This window comes from Pimephales promelas, chromosome 16, assembly GCF_988280905.1.
Source record: "Pimephales promelas chromosome 16, fPimPro1.hap1.1, whole genome shotgun sequence".
Classification (NCBI taxonomy): Eukaryota; Metazoa; Chordata; class Actinopteri; order Cypriniformes; family Leuciscidae; genus Pimephales; species Pimephales promelas.
Window position 1 is genome coordinate 31,438,483 of NC_142784.1, and position 23,348 is coordinate 31,461,830.

General features: G+C 34.5%; 1 protein-coding gene across 3 annotated transcripts in view; it reads right to left on the minus strand.

The window, feature by feature from the left end:
- Positions 1 to 520: 520 nt before the first annotated feature.
- Positions 521 to 23,348, minus strand: part of LOC120470721 (calpain-9) — a 28,034-nt gene continuing 5,206 nt past the window's right edge. For all 3 annotated transcript variants that reach the window (XM_039660348.2, XM_089121535.1, XM_039660345.2), the window contains exons 2-20: positions 22,698 to 22,767; positions 19,676 to 19,794; positions 19,470 to 19,603; positions 17,867 to 18,038; positions 14,985 to 15,056; positions 12,649 to 12,740; positions 11,847 to 11,921; positions 11,616 to 11,752; positions 9,986 to 10,131; positions 8,627 to 8,844; positions 5,347 to 5,389; positions 5,159 to 5,233; positions 5,032 to 5,092; positions 4,736 to 4,800; positions 3,371 to 3,439; positions 2,535 to 2,613; positions 2,129 to 2,245; positions 961 to 1,019; positions 521 to 713 (exon numbers count right to left, since the gene is read on the minus strand). In XM_039660348.2, the coding sequence (XP_039516282.2) occupies positions 687 to 713; positions 961 to 1,019; positions 2,129 to 2,245; positions 2,535 to 2,613; positions 3,371 to 3,439; positions 4,736 to 4,800; positions 5,032 to 5,092; positions 5,159 to 5,233; positions 5,347 to 5,389; positions 8,627 to 8,844; positions 9,986 to 10,131; positions 11,616 to 11,752; positions 11,847 to 11,921; positions 12,649 to 12,740; positions 14,985 to 15,056; positions 17,867 to 18,038; positions 19,470 to 19,603; positions 19,676 to 19,794; positions 22,698 to 22,722 (1,785 nt within the window). In that variant the 5' untranslated portion in view covers positions 22,723 to 22,767 and the 3' untranslated portion in view covers positions 521 to 686. The remainder of the gene's footprint in view (positions 714 to 960; positions 1,020 to 2,128; positions 2,246 to 2,534; positions 2,614 to 3,370; positions 3,440 to 4,735; positions 4,801 to 5,031; positions 5,093 to 5,158; positions 5,234 to 5,346; positions 5,390 to 8,626; positions 8,845 to 9,985; positions 10,132 to 11,615; positions 11,753 to 11,846; positions 11,922 to 12,648; positions 12,741 to 14,984; positions 15,057 to 17,866; positions 18,039 to 19,469; positions 19,604 to 19,675; positions 19,795 to 22,697; positions 22,768 to 23,348) is intronic.

Here is a 23,348-nt window from a genome sequence, read left to right on the forward strand (position 1 = left end):
TGTGAATAGCATTATTTATCAGAATACTATCTTCCCCTCCCTCTCACAGCAACATCTCTTCTCTGATGTGTTTATTGGCGTGAGGGCGGGGCAACCTCGACCAATAGCAAACCACAACCATCCAATCAAGCCCCGCCCTACATTTGTTCTTGTTCGAGAAGCCGCATCACTCGCATATAGGTCACTATAGAGAAGAAAAAAACGATCGCAATTTCCGTTTCATGCCGACTTTAAAGCATTATCAATATTATATAATTTTTTTATAACATATTTATACATTTAAGAATTTTTAATTTATTATTTTTCCAATTCCAAATTATTGAATAGTGTTGACTCACACAATAAATCATTAAAATACAACAAACATTAATTATTAAACTTTGAATTATTATTATTGTTAAATGTAATAAAATTAAATCATACTACATTATTAATAACACATAATAATAAAATAATAACGTTAAAAATATACATATATTTTTATTATTCACGATTACTACTAAAAAAAATATTACGCCAATTTCTGTAGAAATTTTTTTATTAAGCAAATTAATTAAGTGGCATCTGTGCCCAAGAAATCTGTGCTCTCTACAGGTTCTGTGCAGTGATACAGTATATACAGTAGTGTCCAGTCCTGAAATGATCCATTTATCAAGAACAGTTGTTTTCCTGCAGCTGGTCTGGAATCAGTTGTACATGGTCATGTGCAGAAACTACAAATCAAGAGGAAGAGCAAAATAAATATTCATTTGGCGCACAGACAGTACATTAATCACAAGATAAGAAATTCACGTCTGACTTGCGCAGTAACTGTCAATCATGTTGCAGAAAGACGGTTAAGAAGAATTAGGAAGCTTATCTGACAGCTCGCAGATCAAAGAGGTTCACAGGGTGAAATATTGAATGTGTGTGTGTGTGAGAGAGAGATGCTCAACGCTCTCATGTGTTTCCTGTTTTTACCTGTCTGCAGTTCACTGAAATCATTCCCATTCCCGTCATATCAAACGACTGAAACTTGCCTAAAGACAAACACACATAAACAACAGTGACACATTTAAATGTGTGGCTTAATACTTAAGTCAAGTCCAAATACTTTTCAGGGCCTTCAAAACAGTCAATTTACAGTTTTACCATTAAAACCATGGCATTCTGAAATGTTATGCATGAAAAATATACTACACTAGAAGAACAGGTTCTATATACAGTAGAACCTTAAAAGGTTTCAATCAGCGCTACGTATTTGGAACCCCTAAAAGGTTCTATACAGAACCCTTTTTAAGGGTTCAATAATAAGGGTTCTTTGTAACCAGGAAACAGGTTCTATATGGAACCTTTTGGGTTCATTCATTATCATTATCAATATTAACTATTTCATATTATTGACAAACATCAAGACCCTAAAATGTATTTATGAATGCATGTGAACGATCACAAAATTCAAGATATGGTGGTTAGAAAATGTCTATATTTCTATAATTTTATGTAGTTCAATATAGAGTGCCATTTCAGCTTTTCTCCTCCAAAAAATAGCATGATTAAAATGTGATATTAAGTTAGCAATAATCATTCATTTAATTACAACTACAAAATGTTGAAGAATAATGTAATATATGAATTAATAATAGCCTATAAATAACCTTTGTGCCAAATGGGTTCTTTCTTGTCATTATAGAGCCTTTTTAGCATTAAAGGTTCTTTGGAGTTGAGTAAAGAACCCTACACTCTTAGAAGAAATGTTTCTATTTAGAACCAGAAATGGTTCCATCCCCCGCTTCATATATGGAACTCCAAAATGGAACAACCATTTTTTTTTGGTAAAAGGTTCTATTGGCCAAGAATGGAACCCCAGGGTTCTATATAGACCCAAGAGGAACCCTTTTTTAAGAGTGTATAGAACCTTTTACCAAAAAAATGGTTCTATATAGAACCATTTTGGAGTTCCAAATACGTAGCGTTGATGGAACCTTTTCTTCTAAGAGTGTATGCTTCATATATAGAACCCCAATGAACCCTTTTTTCTAAGAGTGTATTTTTAATTGATATAAATGATTAGATGTTGTTTCTTGTGTGTTCAAACACTACTCGGACCACCGTTCCAGTAGTCTGACTTTGGTTTGTGTGTTCTTACGCATCATGCAGTCCAGTTTCATGAGCAGGAAGAGGAATCCCGGGAAGCTGACGGTCATGTCTGGCTCTGTGTAGCGCAGGCCGATGAGCTGCAGGATGAACTCATCCACCTGTATGCCTAGACCAGAGCAGACGAGCACAGATCAGCCGGATGATCAGCCCACACACACTCCTCCTCCAACATTCCTCTCACAGATGAATGAACAGGTTTCTCCCCTGAAAGCTGGGTGTGTTACAGCCTGACATGTGTGGGAAACCATTTCACTAGTGTCAAAGTAACAGAAAGTGTGTGTGTGTGTTCATTCTCTTTAAACGAACTGTTGCGTCAAAGGTGTGTGTGTGTGCAAGCTTCTACTTGCATTTACGTGCGTGTGAGTGTGAGTAAGAGTGTGTGTCATAGGTTTCACCTGCTGCTGACAGAGCGGGGGAGATTTCTTGATAATCCAGCGATTGGTTCTTGTTTTTGTCAAATGTCATAAAAATACCCTACAAAGACACACACAGAGGGGTGAATAATCTCGTAATACAGTCTTTATTTCATCTAATGAATATTAATCAACTCCATGAAACAATTGAACGCAACAGTCGGGCTCCAGAAGTAAAAACTTCACCACAAGGAAATTGATTTTGAATAACTTATTAAGCTTTAAAGAGAGCCCTACTGTGAGCAATGAGGTTTATTGATAGTATTTGCTTTAAAAAGTTTGAAAATAATCGTAATAATTACCAATGTTGATGTACAGACAATTCCACCAATCAGAGAGTCGAACGTTAGCTCCGCCCACTCCACCCAAGATTTTATATTTTTTATATTACTTTTAATTTGATTATCCGATTTGCAATGTTTGTGATCGGAGTTTAAAGCTGTTGTATAAAGCTGAAGTTTATGTTCTTTGTACCTTGAGTCCGATTTTCAAATACGTTTTTGCTTCAAATCAAAGTTTGTAGTGTTGTGATTGGCTTGGTTCATGGCTTAATACACTTTAATTAAGATTTTTTTTTTAAATCCTTATGGGAAAAATTATTAATTCCGGAACCAACGGCACTAAAAAGTAAGCGGGAACTAATACACTCTATCGTTCATCCAAAATGAGGGTAAATTCTAAAAGAATTGTCCGTTTTAGGTGAAATACATGATGATTACGATGATGTCATTTGTCATGTGACTTGAAAACAAACTGCCTTCACCTCACCGTAATCAAACACTCCCTACACATTCATTAAAGCAGGTAAAAGTCCTCACCGTCCACTTCCGGAGTTTTTCCCACAATGCCTGGAACTCTGCCAAATCGAGTCGACCCATTCCTTGGCTCTGATTGGTCCAGTTAAGGTGACATTCCGATCTCCACCCAATCTTATGCATTCTTTTGAATTGCACCATAAAATACCTCACACACCCAGATGTGCCCGAGGCGACTGAGATAAGACCCGGCTATGCTGAGAATGTACTAGCATATATATATATATATATATATATATATATACTATTCTTAGAAATAGAATGTGAAAAGTTTGGAATAATTCAGCTCACAAAGACATTTATTTGATCAAAATATAGTAAAACAGTGGAATATTACTCTTTAGCCGGAACTAGACTCGCATATGGCTGTTAACTGGATAGTTCACTTTGAAATTAATTTTTGGTATTACCTCAAGCCAGGGCATCCAAGATGCAGGTGTCTTTGTTTCCGCAGTATTTTCAATTTTGATATTTTTAGGTCAAACCGTTCTTGTCTGTCATTCATATAATGGAGGTCTATGGTCACCACCTCAAAGAGCATGCACAGAGAAGTCCAAATTAAACATGATTTAATGACTCGTAAATGTAAGTACACATTCATGGCCTAAGACACAAAACGAGCGGTTTGTGTGAGAAAACGAACAGTATTTATATAGTTTTACCTCTTGTAACCACAGCCACAAAGCGCCCGTGCCTTCAGGTCACTTAGACGTGGCTGTCATTACAAGAGGTAAAAACGATATAAATACTGTTCGTTTTCTCACACAAACCGCTCGTTTCGTGTCTTAGGCCCTCAATGTGTACTCACATTTACGAGTCATTAAATCATGTTTAATTTGGACTTCTCTGTGCATGTTTTTTGAGGTGGTGACCATAGACCTCCATTATATGACTGATAGACATTAACGTCAGTGGTTTACAAAGTTATGTTCTCACAAAAACGCATCGCTTCACTTCAGAGGGCCTCTATGAGCCGTATGGATAACTTTTATGATGGATGGATGCACTTTTTTGGGCTTCAAAATCCAAGTTACCATTCACTCCCATTATAAAGCTTACAAGAGCCAGGATATTTATTAATATAACTCAGATTGTGTTCGTCTGCAAGAAGAAAAGTCGTTTACACCTAGGATGGCTTGAGGGGGAGTAAATCATGGGGGGATTACTATCCCTTTAAGTCAAAGCACTTCAATTATTAACGGGAAATAAATAACTAAAACTGAAATTAAAAGAACAATTAAACCGAAATTGTGATTTTTTTTTTAAAGGATGAAATGATTTAAAATTAAACAAAAATTATCATGATAACTATAAAAAATAAAAGTTCATTAAAAATATTAAAACAAGTGCACTAGATATACAGGATACATCCATGAGCACCACGAAACTCTTGCATTGCTCCAAACTCAGTTTCTTCTCACTACCTGCGAAAACTGACCGGACAGAAAACAAGAGACAACATCAACAAACTCACTTCCTCACTGGTTAACGCATCACTTCCCGTACGGCTTACAGAACGAATGAAAGGAACTGCATTATAACGGCACTGGGGAGGAACAGTAAACATGACTTCTCCTGCAAAGAGTGTTTTGCATTGAAATGCAAATGTCGAAAAAAAAGAAGTAAATGGATGAAGGGCACCGTTTGAATAAACAATCTCTCACCTCCCTTCGCAATGGCTTCAGTCAACAGGTTATGCAGATCCAGCGGCCGACAGAACGAGCCCTACAGACAACACACACGTCAACATACTGTACGGATGACAATACATGCTCAAACCGACAGGTTTACCTGGACACAGTGTTTCACGAAGAGAACTTTGGATTCGTCTATAGATGGCAGACCTGCGAGACGTGGAGACAGCGGCTGCACACACACAGACACGGATGTAAATAATTAAAAATGAGCAATCAAATGAACCTAGTGATCATAAATGATCAAAACAGTGAAACTAGACACAGTAAATGTGTCCGTTATACCGGTGTAGGTGAGGTTTTATCTATTCCAGGTCTCACAGCAGCTCTGCAAACACACAAACACACACATATTTAGGCAATGCTGTAAATTAATACACTGTATAGAAAAAAAAATTATAAAACCAAGATTATTGGAGTATGTTGAACAAGAATCTTTTTTTTTGTAAGTTATTCATATTACATAAAAAAAAAACATAAAAATAGGCATAAAAATGCGATTGCATTGATCATTGTTTACTCTTACAAAAAATAAATATACTTCTAATTCATTTTATTAAGTGTACTTAAGTAAAGAGTTTAAGTATATTATAAGTGCATAAGTGTGTCACTGTAAAAAAATATTGATGGTTTAACTTAAAAAAGTAAGTAACCTGGTTGCCTTAAAATTTTAAGTTGATTGAACTGGAAAAAGTGAGTTAATACAAAGAAGGATATTAATTTAATCATCTGAAACTATAAAATAATAAGTTATCTCAACTAAATAAATTATTATAAAGTTGATTTGACAAAAGAAAAAATATTTTTTAGAAAAATATTTTTTTTAGAAAAAAAGAAAAAATATTTTTTACAGTGATTATAAGTATGTTGTACTTTATGTAGTAAGTATACTAATATCAATGTACTTGTAAGTATACTTATCCACAAGTTTCCTACGCCCCATGAGGCCTTGCGTCAAAAGTGGGCGCGACTTCCGGTTGGAAGTAAACAAAGCGCAACTTGACATGCTTGACACTCGTTCATTCAACAGTTGACAGTCATTCAAGTTATAGCGATCCAAACTAGCTAACGATGTGGGAACACAACCTCAACGAAATTCAAAAGGGTGAAATAACAGTACCTTTACCCTCCGCAGTAGTTGATTGGGAGTATTATAATAACATTATTAATAATCAATACTCATGGTGACAGACAGTTGTGTGAGCTGACAAACAATTAAAATAAAATAAAAATACACACTTAGTCATTGTGCTTTGGAGTTTATTCAAAATTATAAATGAATGTGCTACTTGAATACATTAACTGGCACATTTGGTATTCTGTCAACACAGGCTTTGATCCTGAGTTTAGCTGTAACATCAATAGCGAACAGCTGATCACATGCTGATAGAATTTATAGAATATAAAGAATTAAAAAAAAATGTACACAGAAAGATTCGTCGTCTTTTGGGAGGTGATGGAAACTAACGTTACAGTCGTTGGCAGGATCAGAGACGGGCTCTGGCAGGATCACTCTGATTTGGTTTTCAGCTTATGTTCAAAACAATCCCGTTTAAGCCACTGAATTAGTTTAGTCCGGTTATACATACAACCGCGAACAGCACATGTTGTCCCTGAGCTCCGTAACGACATCTCTCATAAAGATTTGCGTCTTTAAATAGTAAAATAATTCTCCGAAAAACAGCTAGCCTCTTCGCTAACTCAACACACAAAATACCATTGGAATGCTACTTCCGCCGCCTCACCGGAAGTTTCACCCACTTTATTTTTTACAGGAGCGCCCCTCGGAAACTTGTGGATACCGATTTTGCCAAGTTCACACAGAAACTATTTATCATTTATTTTGGTCTTGTTTTTATACTAAACAACTATGGGAAAGTATTGGCAAGTTTATTAAAGATAATATCCAGCAAGATATTTCAGTAACCTTTAAAGATATAATTTTTGGATACTTTGACTCTGATCTGGATTAAAAAAAGCCTGCTTTGTTACCAATTTAATCTATTTTATTGGGAAATTCTATATCCATAACTGTAAATTTTCCAACAACAAACCAATTTTTATAGTTTTTTTGAAAGAGTTTGAAATGTACCTTGACACCATCTCATCCTCAGTAAATAAGAAAGCAACAAAAACACTTTTATTTTGTAATGACTTTAATTTGGTTAGACCTACTCTGAATTTTATATAGAATTTCTTGGCCTCTTGACCCTCATTTATTTATTTATTTTCCTTTTCTTTCTCTCTTTTTTTTGTTTTTGTTTTAGATAGTCATACACTTGTGTTAAGATGATTGTACATATTGTTGTCATATTTTGTACAGATATGTTTGCAATTTTGTAACAGATTTCTATGCAATTTTGTAACAGATTTGTATGCTATTTTGTAACAGACTTGTATACTATGTGATATGATTGTCATCTTTGTTTGTTCCTAAGCATAATAAAAAAAAAATAAATTAAAAAAAAAACTTGTGGATACCGATTGAATACTCCGATTGGACTAAATCGGCCCACTTTTCAAAGTATAAAAGTATACTAGTAAGTGTACTATAAGAATAACAGTAGTAATCTTTGAGCTTTAAAAGTTTTTTAGTAAAATTATACGTATATGGATAGTTTACTAGTCATAGTTGTTTTATACTGCAAGTATACTTGTAAGTTTTATTTAGGTGAACAACATCATACTTGTAGTTTACTATTTATATATTATTTATGCACTTTAAGTATACCACTACGTTCCTATTTAGGTATTCATTTTTTATACTGGAAATATACCTTTAATTATACTTTAACTTTTTATTGTTTTAAAAACATTTTATTTAGCTTCATATCAACACTTGAAAGTTTCTACTTCAGTCCAATGTTAAGTATATTTCTGAGAAGTGCATAGACTGAAAGTAGTTTAAAAGAAGTATAGCAGACTTGAATAAACTTCTTTTATGTAAGGATAACTAAAACCTTTAAGCTATTAAAAAAAAATGTGTTAATGGAAATAAGGCTGAAATAATACCATTAAATATTAGACAAAAAAACTTACACTTAACTCAAACAAAAATTAAAATGTTGCCTTGGCAAATAACTAAAGTACAATAAGTGGAAGTACTAAAGACATTTTAGAGATTAAAAACAGTAAAAAGCACATTGCAAATTGATTAAAACTTAAACTAAAATTAAAATAAAGTGACAAATATTAAATAAAAGCTACTTTAAAATAACAAATATATATATATATAGCGAATATAAATAACAAATATATATATTATATAAAATAACAAAAAATATATTCATATATATATATATATATATATATATATATATAGAGAGAGAGAGAGAGAGAGAGAGAGAGAGAGTATTAATATTACTAAAATACACTGCGGCAACATTTGCTCTTGCAAATATTTTACTTCATATTGAGATTTTAATTGCAGCAAATCTAAGGCAGTATTTGTTGTGTGTCATCAGTTAAATGTGTGTCTCAGTATAAACACCCAAAGACTCTAAACCCCACTGCTGTGAACTCAGATTTTTAAGAGATCAGGTATGTGATTTTCTCACACACTCACTTGATGGCGTTCCCCTTCTCGGTCAGGACCCTCAGGAGGAACTCTCCCGCCTGATTGGTCTCTTCAGCGCAGGGAATGATGATGTAATGACCGGGTGCCAGGCGACCGCGCACCACAAGCTCCCGCCGCGGGACGTAACCATGATCTCTAACGGTGCTGAGGACCGGACTGAGCTGAGACACGTCCCGGGAGGAGAGGAAATCACGCTCGGATCGGGCCTGATCACACACACACACACACACACACACACGTTCAGAGAGATGCTAATACACTCAGGTTAGAGTGAGCTTTTTATATAATATTAATAATACAAAGTTTGGAATAACTATGATTATTATTTTTTTGGTGTCTTTTTTTCACACCACAGCTTAATTTCTCTGATCAATATTGTTAAATATTTTTATCATTTTAATTTTTTTTTATTGTAATATATGTTCAAATGTAATTTATTCCTGTGATCAAAGCTGTATTTCCAGCATCAGAAATCACTCTAATATGATGATTTGATGCTCAATTATTAATACTTTAATTAATTTCAAATTAATTAATTATTTGCTTATATTTTGGGGGAAATCATGGAAATAAATGATACATTATGATCTTTGATGAATACCACATTTATACTGCAAATATAATCATAACATTATACATTACTTTCACTGTCACTTTATCTTACTGACATTTGAAGGATTTCCACAAAAATCGGTTTTCAACATTGATAATAATCAGAAATGTTTCTTGAGCATCAAATCATCATATTAGAGTGATTTCTGAAGGATCTTCATGAAGTAATGATGCTGAAAATACAGCTTTGATCACAGGAATAAATTGAAGAGTTCAGATGCAAAAGCCTCTAAATGCCATTTGAAATTTTCTTCTTTAATGATGATTTTTATCAAATTTGTATATTTAAGTTCAGTAATTTCACTTAAATAACAATTAATAGGTAATTATCATTGCCATTTAAGTGAAATTACTGAACTTAAATATACAAGTTTGATAAAAATCATTATTAAAGAAGAAAATTTCAAATGGCATTTAGAGGCTTTTGCATCTGAACTCTTCAATTACACTTGAACATATATTCAATTAGAAAACATTTATTTTAAATAGGAATAATATTTCACTGTTTTACTGCATTTTTGATCAAATAAATGCAGTCTTGATTGGTGGTGTAATATGTTATATCCAATATCATATAATAAAGTGAATAGTTCTTTCTCTAAAATGTTTATTGCAGTCTGGGAACCAGTAAACATCAAGTTTCCCGGTGGATTGATAGAGCCGTGTGGGAATTGCTTTGAGCCGACCAATGGGATTGCAGCTTGCTTGTGGGTCAGTGTAAACTTCACGGGTTACCTTGTATATGTGCAGGCCGACGGGGAACAGCGTTCCTCTCTGACGAGTGTGTTTCTGCATGAGTGCCAACAGGAATGAGCACGTTAGTTCAGGGTCACTGGGGTCGTCGTCCTCCTCCAACAGGGTCAGGTTAAACTGAGGTGGCTCTACACACACACACACACACATGATTTCACTTTATTAGTGAGAACATTGCATAGACTTCCATTGGTTTTATATCAGGTTCATCATATTTTCCAAGGCCTAACCCAAGCCCTCCCATCACAGAAACATGTTTACTGTAAACATTTAAACAGAAACATTATAAATCAAAGTTTGGATTGTTCTTACTGTAATATGTCATGTCATTATATTTCATAATATTTCCTGGTTGGATGTCATAATATTATTAGTGGCCCTCACCAGTATAGCCAAACCTGTGCACACACACACACACACACACACACACACTCACTCAATGTTTGTGTGAGTGTGTTGTGTGTGTGTGTGTGTGTGTGTGTGTGTGTGTGTGTGAGTGAGTGATTGAATGAGTGAGTGTGTGAGTGTGTCAGCGAGTAAGTGAGTGAGTGAGTGAATGTGTGTGTGAGTGAGTGAGTGAGTGAGAGAGTGAGTGAGTGAGTGAGTGAGTGAGTGAGTGAGTGAGTGAGTGAGTGTGTGTGTGTGTGTGTGTGAGTGAGTGAGTGAGTGTGTGTGTGTGTGTGTGTGTGTGTGTGTGTGTGTGTGTGTGAGTGAGTGAGTGAGTGTGTGTATGAGTGAGTGTGTGAGTCAGTGAGTAAGTCAGCGAGGGAGTGAGTGAATGTGTGTGTGAGTGAGTCAGCGAGTGAGTCAGCGAGCGAGTGAGTGAGTGAGTGAGTGAATGTGTGTGTGAGTGAGTGAGTGTGTGTGTGAGTGAGTCAGCGAGTGAGTCAGCGAGCGAGTCATCGAGTGAGTGAGTGAATGTGTGTGTGAGTGAGTCAGCGAGCGAGTGAGTGAGTGAGTCATCGAGTGAGTGAGTGAGTGTGTGAGTCAGCGAGCGAGCGAGTGAGTGAGTGAGTCATCGAGTGAGTGAGTGAATGTGTGTATGAGTGAGTGAGTCAGCGAGTGAGTCAGCGAGCGAGTGAGTCATCGAGTGAGTGAGTGAGTGTGTGAGTCAGCGAGCGAGTGAGTGAGTCATCGAGTGAGTGAGTGAATGTGTGTATGAGTGAGTGAGTCAGCGAGTGAGTCAGCGAGCGAGTGAGTGAGTCAGCGAGTGAGTCAGCGAGCGAGTGAGTGAGTCATCGAGTGAGTGAGTGAGTGAGTGAATGTGTGTGTGAGTGAGTGTGTGTGTGAGTTAGTCAGCGAGCGAGTGAGTCATCGAGTGAGTGAGTGAGTAAATGTGTGTGTGAGTGAGTGAGTGAGTGTGTGTGTGAGTGAGTCAGCGAGCGAGTGAGTCATCGACTGAGTGAGTGAGTGAGTGAGTGAGTGAATGTGTCAGCGATTGAGTCAGTGAGTGAGTGAATGAGAGTGAATGAGTGAGTGACTGTGTGAGTGTGTGAGTGAGTGAGGGAGTGTGTGAGTCAGTGAGTGAGTGAGTGTGTCAGCGAGTGAGTGACTGAGTGAGTGTGTGAGTGTGTGAGTGTGTGTGTGTGTGTGCTTATGGATGCTCATGCACCTTGCCGAGGCGTCCACTGTCCATGATGTGGTGTGCATTTCCAGGGCTTTTTGACTCCACCTTCACTCAGTGTCTCTTCGCTCAGGTGACAAACCTCCATTATCTCAAAGTTCTGCCGGAAGTCAGCCAGAGACATCCTAATGGGAACAGAAGACGACGATGATGATGAGAAAACACGGAGAAGAGCCTGAATATGAATCGACCAATCAGCAAAGAAAGAAACGGTCTCACCAGAACTCCCCATCCTCCTTCTGGATCCTCTGCACACGCTTCTGCTCTTCAGCGCTCACCATATTCCACTCTATGCTGAACACAGGACACACACATCAAACAGACACACTGATATGTGCACACACATCAATAAACAGATACACACACTTGCCTAGAAAAATCATAGACTTCTATTGGTTTAGATAAAGGAAATTAGAATAACTACAGACTAACCTTTTCTTGTTTTGTACCCAAACTATAGAAAATTAAACAATTACATAAAATCTACATTAAACGCAGAGTCTCTTATTCTCACCATGACTGCATTTATTTGACCAAAACACTGTAAAATCAGTACTATTATGAAATATTATTGCAATTTAAGATAAATGTTTTCTATTTCGATAAGTGTAATTTATTCCAGTGATCAAAGCTGTGTTTCCAGCATCATTACTCCAGTCTTCAGTGTCACATGATCCTTCAGAAAACACTCTAATATGATGATTTGATGCTCAAAAAACATTTCTGATCATTATCAATGTTGAAGACAGTTGTGCTGCTTCAGATTATAGTGGAAACCACAATAATTGATTTTTAGGATTATTCGATTAATATAAAGAACAGCATTTATTTTAAATTGAATTGTTGTAGTAACATGAAAATGCCTTCACTCATGATCATTTCAATGCATCCTTGCTGAATAAAAGTGTTAATTTCTTTTAAAAAAATCTTACTGAAAGGTAGTGTGTGTATATATATATATATACACATACACACACACACACACACACACACTGATAAATCCAAACACAGTGTTTCATACCCTCTTTTGTCACTCCAGGCCCCCTCCCACTCAGCTTTGCCCCACGGGTTCCTGATCCGCACCAGCTCAACTGGACCGATTGTACTCTTGATCTGAAACACACAAACCAAACTCAGCTGTGATGTTCTTGGGGTTCCCTTCCAGCTTTTTGAGGTGTATTCTGACCTCATGGCCATTAGAGGGCGCTATGGTACACACACAGACACACACACACCATTTCAATTATTTAGACACTATATGAGAGAAATATTTGCACACTTACATCCAGACTATTTTCAGTTTAATATTATGCACATAGGCCTACCTTAAATCCAACACTCTTAGAAGAAATGGTTCTATTTAGAACCAGAAATGGTTCCATCCCCCGCTTCATATATGGAACTCCAAACGGGTTCTATATAGAGCCTTTTTTTTTAAAAGGTTCTATTGGCCAAGTACAGAACCCCAGGGTTCTATATAGAACCCAGAGGAACCATTTTTTTAAGAGTGTATAGAAACTTTTAGGGGCTCCAAATACGTAGCGCTGATAGAACCTTTTCTTCTAAGAGTGAATAGTCTGCACATGTATTCACTAGTATGTTGCGGGGTTTAAAATACGTTGCATATTCAGAAACACTATTGGATGAGAAGAAAACTTTGAACTGTATAAAGCTGGAGGATGACACTAACTTTGCAACATCGACACTGTTATTGAACTGAACTGAATCAACATTGAACTAAATTGAGTAGAATAATAACACTTATTCTGTAGAGCTGCTTTACAACTGAAATTGAATTGGTTTCATAAATTATGAATTTTGCTAAACGAACACGGATGTTTACTATTGTGAAGCTGATTTGAAACAATGCATTATTAATATTTGACATACAGTCTTAATGTTGAGCCAATGATCTCAAGAACGTCAGAACGTCCTTAGATTTAATAAATATTTGCTTCATGGTTTTGTAATGTTAACAGAAACATTAAGACAATGTTCATGGAATATATTATGTTGGGTTATTATGTCACATAACCTTTTGGGAGAAAACATTTTTGATCATTATTCTCAGAAAGTCCTTTAATCATTAGAAGGATAATGTCTATAATCTTATTACAAAAAATAGAACATTCTCATAATGTTTTCAATATTAAAGAATGGGAATGTTACTTTAATGTTCAGATCACCATTCTTTCTGGCCATTTCACATTAAAACTGGCCATTTTAAAGGCATAAAAACATCCAAACATCCTTTTTCATAACTGAATTTTATCAAAACGTTTTTAGAAAATGTTTCAGATTGATAAGAGTATGTGAACTGGGACACAACATGTATATACTGGATACTAACGGCACTCCAGACATGCTCTGTTGTTCTTTAAGATGATGGCGCCCTCTAGTGGAACTCTGAGTATTATGTAAATTAATTTGTTAAAAAAAAAAAAACGAAAAAATATACTTTTTTATACTTGTAACTATCATCATAACTATCATCATGTAACATAACATCACGCGGGCCGTCCCTATAAAGTTACCTGTATTTTTTTAAAGCTATTATTACTTATTACTTGCAGCATGATTGATATTAATTAGAATGCACAATAAAAAAAATTAGGGCTGTCAAATGATTAATCATATCCAAAATAAAAGTTTGTGTTTACATAATAATATATGTGGGTGCACTGTGTATAATTATTTTGTATATATATATATATATATATATATATAAATACAAATACACATGCATGTATATTTAAGAAAAAAATATTAATATATAAAATATTTATACATACTATAAATTTTATATAATTCTATACAAAGTATATGCATGAAAATATTTCTTAAATATATAAAAGCATGTGTGTGTATTTATATATAAAAAATAATTATACACAGTGCACCCACATATATTATGTAAACACAAACTTTTATTTTGGATGCGATTAATCACGATTAATCGTTTGACAGCCCTAAAAAATGTATGAAAATGAACTAGAACAGTTTTCTGTTTTTGCAAATGGACTCTTCTGTTGTAAATGTCCTAATTGGGAGAGGGTGTGCAATAATAAAAATGCATTTTGGTTGCATTTGTGAGTTGATAAAAATGTAACTGGTTGTGTAAACTTGGCACAAATTTTCGAAATATCGATAAATCACTCGATATAGCCTTGAATCGAATCGGATAATCGCAGAATTTTTTGAGGTATTCCCCTAGTATGTGCAATTCCAGAGATATTCTAGATCTTTAAGCTGATGGCGCCCTCTGGGGGAACTCTGAGAGTTAAAAAACACTGATGAAACATACAAGAGCAGGTTTGACAAAGAGAGAGAGAATCAAGGTAAGCATTTCCCCCTCACCGTCTCCAGGCCTGTCACAGAATAGGCATGTCTGAACAAAATCCCAAACTCATTGCTCTTCTCAAGGGGACCCTGCACAAAGACAAAGAGACACGACAATAGATTACCTTCACAAAACAACAGCTGTCAGAGAAAAAACACCTTCCTGGAACTCAAGAAAGATCCTTTTACCCAGAACACAACAAAGAAAGAAGACGACACGCACACACGGCAAAGTGACACTTGCTCGCTCTACTGTCTCCTGTGAGCATTGTTGTTATGATTTTATAACTTTATGCAATGTTAAAAATGTGGGCTGCTGTTTGAGAGGTTGCAGGTTCGAACATGCAAGTTTTGATTAGTGAGCTGTAAGTAACAAGCCCTTAAGCTGGAAACCACAGGTAACTTGAGGCGTATGAAACGAATTAAAAAAAGTAATTTAATATGGCAACGGCACTTACATAAATTCCAGCAGAGATGATAAATAAATGATCTGTTCTGTTCTTTCATTATTTCTTGTACATAACCATTCAAATGATTTTTGTAAAATGTTTTAGCAAGCATGCATTATCAAAAGTGTACGGAGGCGTATTGCATTCAAAATTTTTTGCTCTGTTTTTCTGAATTAATGAGTTAATTTTTCATGAGAAAAAGTTGTTGCTCTGTTTTTCTGAATTAACGAGTTAATTTTTCATGAGAAAAAAAATTGCTCTGTTTTTCTGAATTAACGAGTTAATTTTTCATGAGAATTTTTTTTTGCCCTGTTTTTCTGAATTAACGAGTTAATTTTTAATGGAATTTTTTTTTGCCCTGTTTTTCTGAATTAATGAGTTAATTTTTCATGAGAAAAAAAAAATTTTGCTCTGTTTTTCTGAATTAATGAGTTAATTTTTAATGGAATTTTTTTTTGCTCTGTTTTTCTGAATTAATGAGTTAATTTTTCATGAGAAAAAGTTGTTGCTCTGTTTTTCTGAATTAACGAGTTAATTTTTCATGAGAAATTTTTTTTGCCCTGTTTTTCTGAATTAATGGGTTAATTTTTCATAAGAAAAAAAAAATTTGCTCTGTTTTTCTGAATTAACGAGTTAATTTTTAATGGAATTTTTTTTTTGCTCTGTTTTTCTGAATTAATGAGTTAATTTTTCATGAGAAAAAAATTTTTGCTCTGTTTTTCTGAATTAATGAGTTAATTTTTCATGAGAAAAAAAAATTTTGCTCTGTTTTTCTGAATTAACGAGTTAATTTTTCATGAGAAATTTTTTTTGCCCTGTTTTTCTGAATTAATGAGTTAATTTTTCATGAGAAAAATTTTTTTTTGCTCTGTTTTTCTGAATTAATGAGTTAATTTTTAATGGAATTTTTTTGTTCTGTTTTTCTGAATTAATGAGTTAATTTTTCATGAGAAAAAATTTTTTTTGCTCTGTTTTTCTGAATTAATGAGTAAATTTTTAATGGAATTTTTTTTGCTCTGTTTTTCTGAATTAACAAGTTAATTTTTCATGAGAATTTTTTTTGCCCTGTTTTTCTGAATTAATGGGTTAATTTTTCATAAGAAAAAAAAAATTTTGCTCTGTTTTTCTGAATTAACGAGTTAATTTTTAATGGAATTTTTTTTTGCTCTGTTTTTCTGAATTAATGAGTTAATTTTTCATGAGAAAAAAATTTTTGCTCTGTTTTTCTGAATTAATGAGTTAATTTTTCATGAGAAAAAAAAATTTTGCTCTGTTTTTCTGAATTAACGAGTTAATTTTTCATGAGAAATTTTTTTTGCCCTGTTTTTCTGAATTAATGAGTTAATTTTTCATGAGAAAAAATTTTTTTTGCTCTGTTTTTCTGAATTAATGAGTTAATTTTTAATGGAATTTTTTTTGTTCTGTTTTTCTGAATTAATGAGTTAATTTTTCATGAGAAAAAGTTGTTGCTCTGTTTTTCTGAATTAATGAGTTAATTTTTAATGGAATTTTTTTTGTTCTGTTTTTCTGAATTAATGAGTTAATTTTTCATGAGAAAAAGTTGTTGCTCTGTTTTTCTGAATTAGCAAGTTAATTTTTCATGAGAATTTTTTTTGCCCTGTTTTTCTGAATTAATGGGTTAATTTTTCATAAGAAAAAAAAAATTTTGCTCTGTTTTTCTGAATTAACGAGTTAATTTTTAATGGAATTTTTTTTTTGCTCTGTTTTTCTGAATTAATGAGTTAATTTTTCATGAGAAAAAATTTTTTGCTCTGTTTTTCTGAATTAATGAGTTAATTTTTCATGAGAAAAAAAAATTTTGCTCTGTTTTTCTGAATTAACGAGTTAATTTTTCATGAGAAATTTTTTTTGCCCTGTTTTTCTGAATTAATGAGTTAATTTTTCATGAGAAAAAATTTTTTTGCCCTGTTTTTCTGAATTAACGAGTTAATTTTTAATGGAATTTTTTTTTGCTCTGTTTTTCTGAATTAATGAGTTAATTTTTCATGAGAAAAAAAAATTTTGCTCTGTTTTTCTGAATTAACGAGTTAATTTTTCATGAGAAAAAATGTTTTGCTCTGTTTTTCTGAATTAATGAGTTAATTTTTAATGGAATTTTTTTTTTGCTCTGTTTTTCTGAATTAATGAGTTAATTCAGAAAAACAGCAAAAATACATTTTCTCATGAAAAATTAACTCATTAATTCAGAAAAACAGAGCAAAAAAAATTCTCATGAAAAATGAACTCATTAATTCAGAAAAACAGAGCAATTTTTTTTTCTCATGAAAAATTAACTCGTTAATTCAGAAAAACAGAGTAGATTTTTTTTCTTCAAGTGAATGCAATACGCCTCCGTACAAGTGACATTGACAAGGGACAAGATTTCTATTCCAAAATAAATGCGGTTCTTATGAAATATCTCTTTAAATAAGACATGTGAAGAGTGTAAACCTGTGAGTTAGCACAGTTGATCAGAGCTCCTTTCTCCAGCAGGGAACGCAGGAACGTGCCCAGCGCCCGAGGGAGAGACGCACACATGAAGACCTCCGTGATCCCTCCTGTCATGTCCACCATCGCCTCGTGAGGGAAACCCATGTTCAGAGCGTTATAGCCACCCTTCATCCTCACAAACAGGTGAAAAGACGTTGTGAGCATCAGACAAAAGCAGTTTATGTACATGCAGAATGTGCAAAGTACTTTGGACACTAACAATACTGTTCAAAAGTTTGGATATTTATAATGTTACAAAATTTCTGTTTCAAATAAAAGTTGAAAATCATGTATCATGGTTTCTACAAAAAATATGAAGCACCACGACTGTTTTAAACATTGGCTATAATAAGAAATGTTTCTTGAGCAGCAAATCTAATGTTTTCTGAAGGATCACGTGACACCGAAGACTGACGTAATAGATCTTAGTCAGAGTAGTCCCATATTTAATTTTTGACGAATGAAAGCGAGGCTGTGAGGGATAGATACATTTAGTTGTACTGTATCTTTCAACACAGTGTCTGATGTTTATTTGGTGCTATAATTAGGAAAGAAGAAGAGAAGATCGTTTACATGCCGCTGGAACTGAACGGCGATCTGTCACGACACATTAAAAAGAGACAAAACTGTATTTATTGTTTGATTTTTTTGGGCAAAATTGACATAATTTGACAGCTGAGTATTTGTTTCATATGAAAAGTAACAAAGAAGAAAGCTTATTGCAAAAATTAGATGGGAGGCAAAAAAAAGAGAGAAAAATTAGATGGGAGGCAAAAAAAAGAGAGAAAAATTAGATGGGAGGCAAAAAAAAGAGAGAAAAATTAGATGGGAGGCGCGCTACAAAAAAAGTGTGCATCAACTGAAAACAGCATCGACTAAAAGATTGATCTTGCGATTTAATATTTCAGCCAAAATAATTATTTTATTTGATCTATTTTTTTTTCTGTTTCTGCTGAATATTTCGGGATGCGTGAATTTTATTTACATTTACAATTAACTACAATTACTATTTCCCCACCATTGATGGAAATTTAAGACTTTTGTGAAACTATTAACTCTTTCCCCGCCATTGATGGAAATTTAAAGGAGAACTCCGGCGCAAAATGAACCTTTGGTCTAATTACACATTGGTACCTAGTTAACCGTTCTCTCGGAATTGTTTTCATGATAACTGAATGTAAAGAGTTTTATCTCTAAAAACTGTTTAGCGAAGACGCTAGTATATGGGAGCATATAATAACTAAAAAGAAACGCTAGTTTATACCACTAACAAGGCTCAAAATAGCCCCACACTAACACAGTAACATAATGAGGGTCCGTACATGCAAAACGAAGCATTGAGAACTGTGTAAGTGTACAGACCATTTAAGAAGAAGATATTTTATAAAGTCAAACTCAACTCGTATACTAAACGAAGAGTTACATTCAAGCTATTTTAAGGCATGAAGAAATTGTTTTTTTATGGAAAAAAGTTTAAATGTGTAATTTTGGTGATCAAAGATTAGTTCGGGGTTAAAATGATTGTCTACAGAGGGACTTTAAGGCACTTTTATGTGTTACTGACTTGGCATAAGCCTTCTCCAGCAAAGCGCTCCAGAATTCCTCTCTGTTTGATGAATGTAGATAGATCAGCTGACCGTTGCGTGTGGGCAAGCGGTCGTCGACTCGCACCCGATTCCACTCACCATACTGCCAAAACTAGACAAACAGAGAGACGCCATTAGAGCCATCATAGCCGCTTTATTGAGCGCAGTAACACACACCACTCACCTGAAAATAGAAGCAGCCGTTGTAGCCCTTCTGAAAACCCTGGCCTGAGGGAACGACACGATCCATAAGGGAAGGGTAGAGAGAGAGAGACGCCACGGCAGACAAGAACCAACAATCACCTGAGAGAGAGAGAGAGTTAAAGCATCTTAAACCATGTTAAAACAAGTTTTAGCTCTAATTTGCTTATAAATGATCATTTGAATAGTATCTATGTGGTAAAAAAGCTTCAGGACATGGACGTTCGGTGACAGCACAGGACCGAAATTGTTAATCATGCTAAAGTAAACAGAAATAATCATAAAAATCAAACATTTAAATTGATTATTAAGAAAAAAGAATAACTATACTACAATAACACTCTCAACTGATGTATTTGAGACCCAAATTTAGATCAAAATTTGCACACAATCTGATTTTTAGAAGTAAAAGCCCATTTAGTATCATTGTAAAAATGTCCACCTTCAGCTAATGATGCACTGTAAAAAAAAAAGTGTTGGTTTAACTTAAAAAAGTAAGTTACCTGAAGTTGATTGAACTGGAAAAAGTGAGTTAATACAATGAAGGAGATTGATTTAACCATCAGAAACTCAAAATAATAAGTTATCTGAACTAAATAAATTATTTAAGTTGATTTGACAAAAGAAAAAATGTTGTGATAACAAATCTTGAAAATACTTTTTTTTTTTACAGTGTGGTGGTTCAGGTTGTTTTTGGTCACTTTACTGATTTTATAAAGTAAATCAACTTTTTTGTTGTTAGTAATATTTCAAGATAGACACTAACTGGACTGAAGCAACTTTTGAAAACTATAAGCATTTAAATATAATCTTACTAAGACATATTGTTGGCAGAGATATGACGACTGAAATATGTATTTTATGTCAGTAGTAGTTAATACTGTTATGAAGATCTGATTGATTCACAAACATCATAATTTCATCTTACTTTCTGTCCATATAAATATCAGCTAAAAATGCATATTTTGCTCAGTTTGGGCCTCTGAATAAAACTGAGCTGTTTTTTCCTCCCTCGATTTGATCTCCATATTCTCACTATATCATATGTGCTATAAAAGCCTGATGGATAAAATATGAGACACTCACCAAAAACACATGCACTTTTTATATATATTTTATTTCAATAAACTGTTTCATTTCAAACTTTTTTCTTTTTTTCTCGCTTATTTCATATGTCCGACATTAGAGTGGTATTTTCTTTTATCTTGTGTTATTTTATTCATGATTTTGAGGATGGGGGTGTCATGCAACATGCCCACGTTGGGATTTGTCTAATTTGACGAGCTTCTACCAAGTGACAGAATGAAGAGTTTGATTTGATGCATGACTTTTGACCTTAAAGGGATATTTCACCCAAAAAGGAAATGTTGTCAATCATTTCCTCACCCTCAAGTTGTTCCTAACCTGAACAAATTTCTTTGTTCTGTTGAACACAAAAGATGAAATTTTAAACAATGTATCTGAAAGAACCAGACAGTTGAGTTAAACGGACCCCATTGACTTCCATAGTATGACTTCCGTCAACCGTGTTACCAACATTCTTTAAAATATCTTATTTTTTGTTTAACAAAACAAAGAAACTTGTAGAATGACACGTCCCAAAAACACTGTTTTAAATCGCTGGTGTTTCTGACAACCCAAACTAGCTTGTAACCAATCAGGTCAACGTGTGATCGACAGCGAGTGGACCTCTGAGCTGAGTGAGTGAGTGGAGGCGGGGCTCATTTGCATATTCATAGAACCGCGTATACTAAATGAGGCAAGGGTGTATTGTTACATTCGATCTATTTTAAGGCATAAAGTAATTTTTTCCAAGGAAAAAACAGCCTTCCCGGAAGTGCGAAAAACTGCAATACATTGAAAATCCAGTAGGGGCCGGTCCCAAAAGGGAGCAAACGTCAATAGACACCCATGTTAAAATGTCCGTTTTCACAGCATAAATTCATATGTTTACAGTTTGGTCCCATGGACTTTTATTGTATTTTTCGATAGGTTCCGAGTGCCTGACAACTGTGAGGGGGGCGATTTTTTTCTAACTCGTTAGTTTAGATCGTATTTAGATATAAAATGTATGACAAATAAGGGCATGGTGGTTGACTGTATCGAGTGGAATTCCTGAAATTTGACGTCTCGGCCATGATCTGACACATTGCATCATACCACCTCTATCCTTTCTGATCATTTGTATTGAAATATCGTACATTGCTCTGCTATAAACTGCACTAACCGACACTGTAGGAGGACTTCGCTACATTTTTTTTCCGGTAAGTGGCATTCCACTACTATTTCACGTAGTTAGCATCAATGTTTGTGGGGAGTGGCACTACAACAGTTAGCTTTAAATCGCATCAGATAAGTTAGCGTCCGAGGTACTTTACCTATGGTTACGTTTGAGACACTGTAAATGCGTCTGCCAAATGAATAAATGTATAAGAATAGACTGATATGTCCCACGTTAAGGTGTTCTTCAGAGGCTTTGCAGTGAACGTAGCAGTGATAGACTGTAAAAACTAGCCTAGTCTGCCAGTCGATCTTGTGGCGTTACAGATAGCTGAAGAGGCGTGTCCACCGCCCTTTTACCCATATATGGATTGGCCAGAAGGTGGGCGGGGTTAGGATTTCCCAAGATTTTCAAAAGATGGTGCCGCCCATACCCCCATAAACGGCCACAAAACTGTTCTTCAGAAAGTCTATGGATGACGTCACAGACGCTTTGTCCATATTTTTTTTTACAGTCTATGGTTTTAAGGGATAAAATGATTCACTACAGTGGGACTTCAACAACAAAAGATATAGGAAGTGTTGCACTGTATTATTTAGCTTTCTGTGATCCTCAGAAAAGATCTGCAACCCACCAGGTGACAAAATCACAGCTATTTGCTAAACACTAAAGCTTTTTGGTGCCACAACATGTTGCTTACACGAGAACCTGCAAAAACCTGCAGCACCAGTGTTTTCTTAATGCAAATTCTTATCGTTTAAATGGTTGAGGATTAAGATCTCACTCAGAACTCCCTGGCAGACGTCCATGCGTGTGGCTCCATCCACAATAAACTGGGGAAACGGACAGATCTCCTGGAAAAAAGAGGACAAAACACAAAGGATCGTTTTAGGATCAAAGGATTTTTAGGAAAAAGAATGACTGCACAGAGTTTATAAATGTGTTTTGGAATGACAGAATTATGTAATTTTACTCATGTCACTCCAAACAATATTTATGTATAGTTAAACTGTGCAGCTGTGAACAACTACAAAACATGAGAACCAATGAGTACTAAAGTTAAAATCAACTTAAAAATGATTCTGTAATGTAAATATAAAATAAAGCTATGCATCATAATACTTCAGAACACTTAGAATATAATGCATGAGTCAAACTGATTACTTTTATGATATTTTATGGTGCTCTTGGCGACAGTGGTGTGTGTGTATGTTGGGGGTACTTTCATAAATGGATGATGTTTGGAATGACTTAAAAAAACAGTTCCAAGTTTTACAAGTTTGTCATTTTTAAATATTTTTAGAATTTCTTGTAACACATAAGACTTACAATAAGTTTCCATCTGTTTGCATTAGTGAATATGACCCAACAATGAAAATACTTCTAAATCATTTATTATCAATGTTAAGTTAATTTCATCATATACATCATTAAA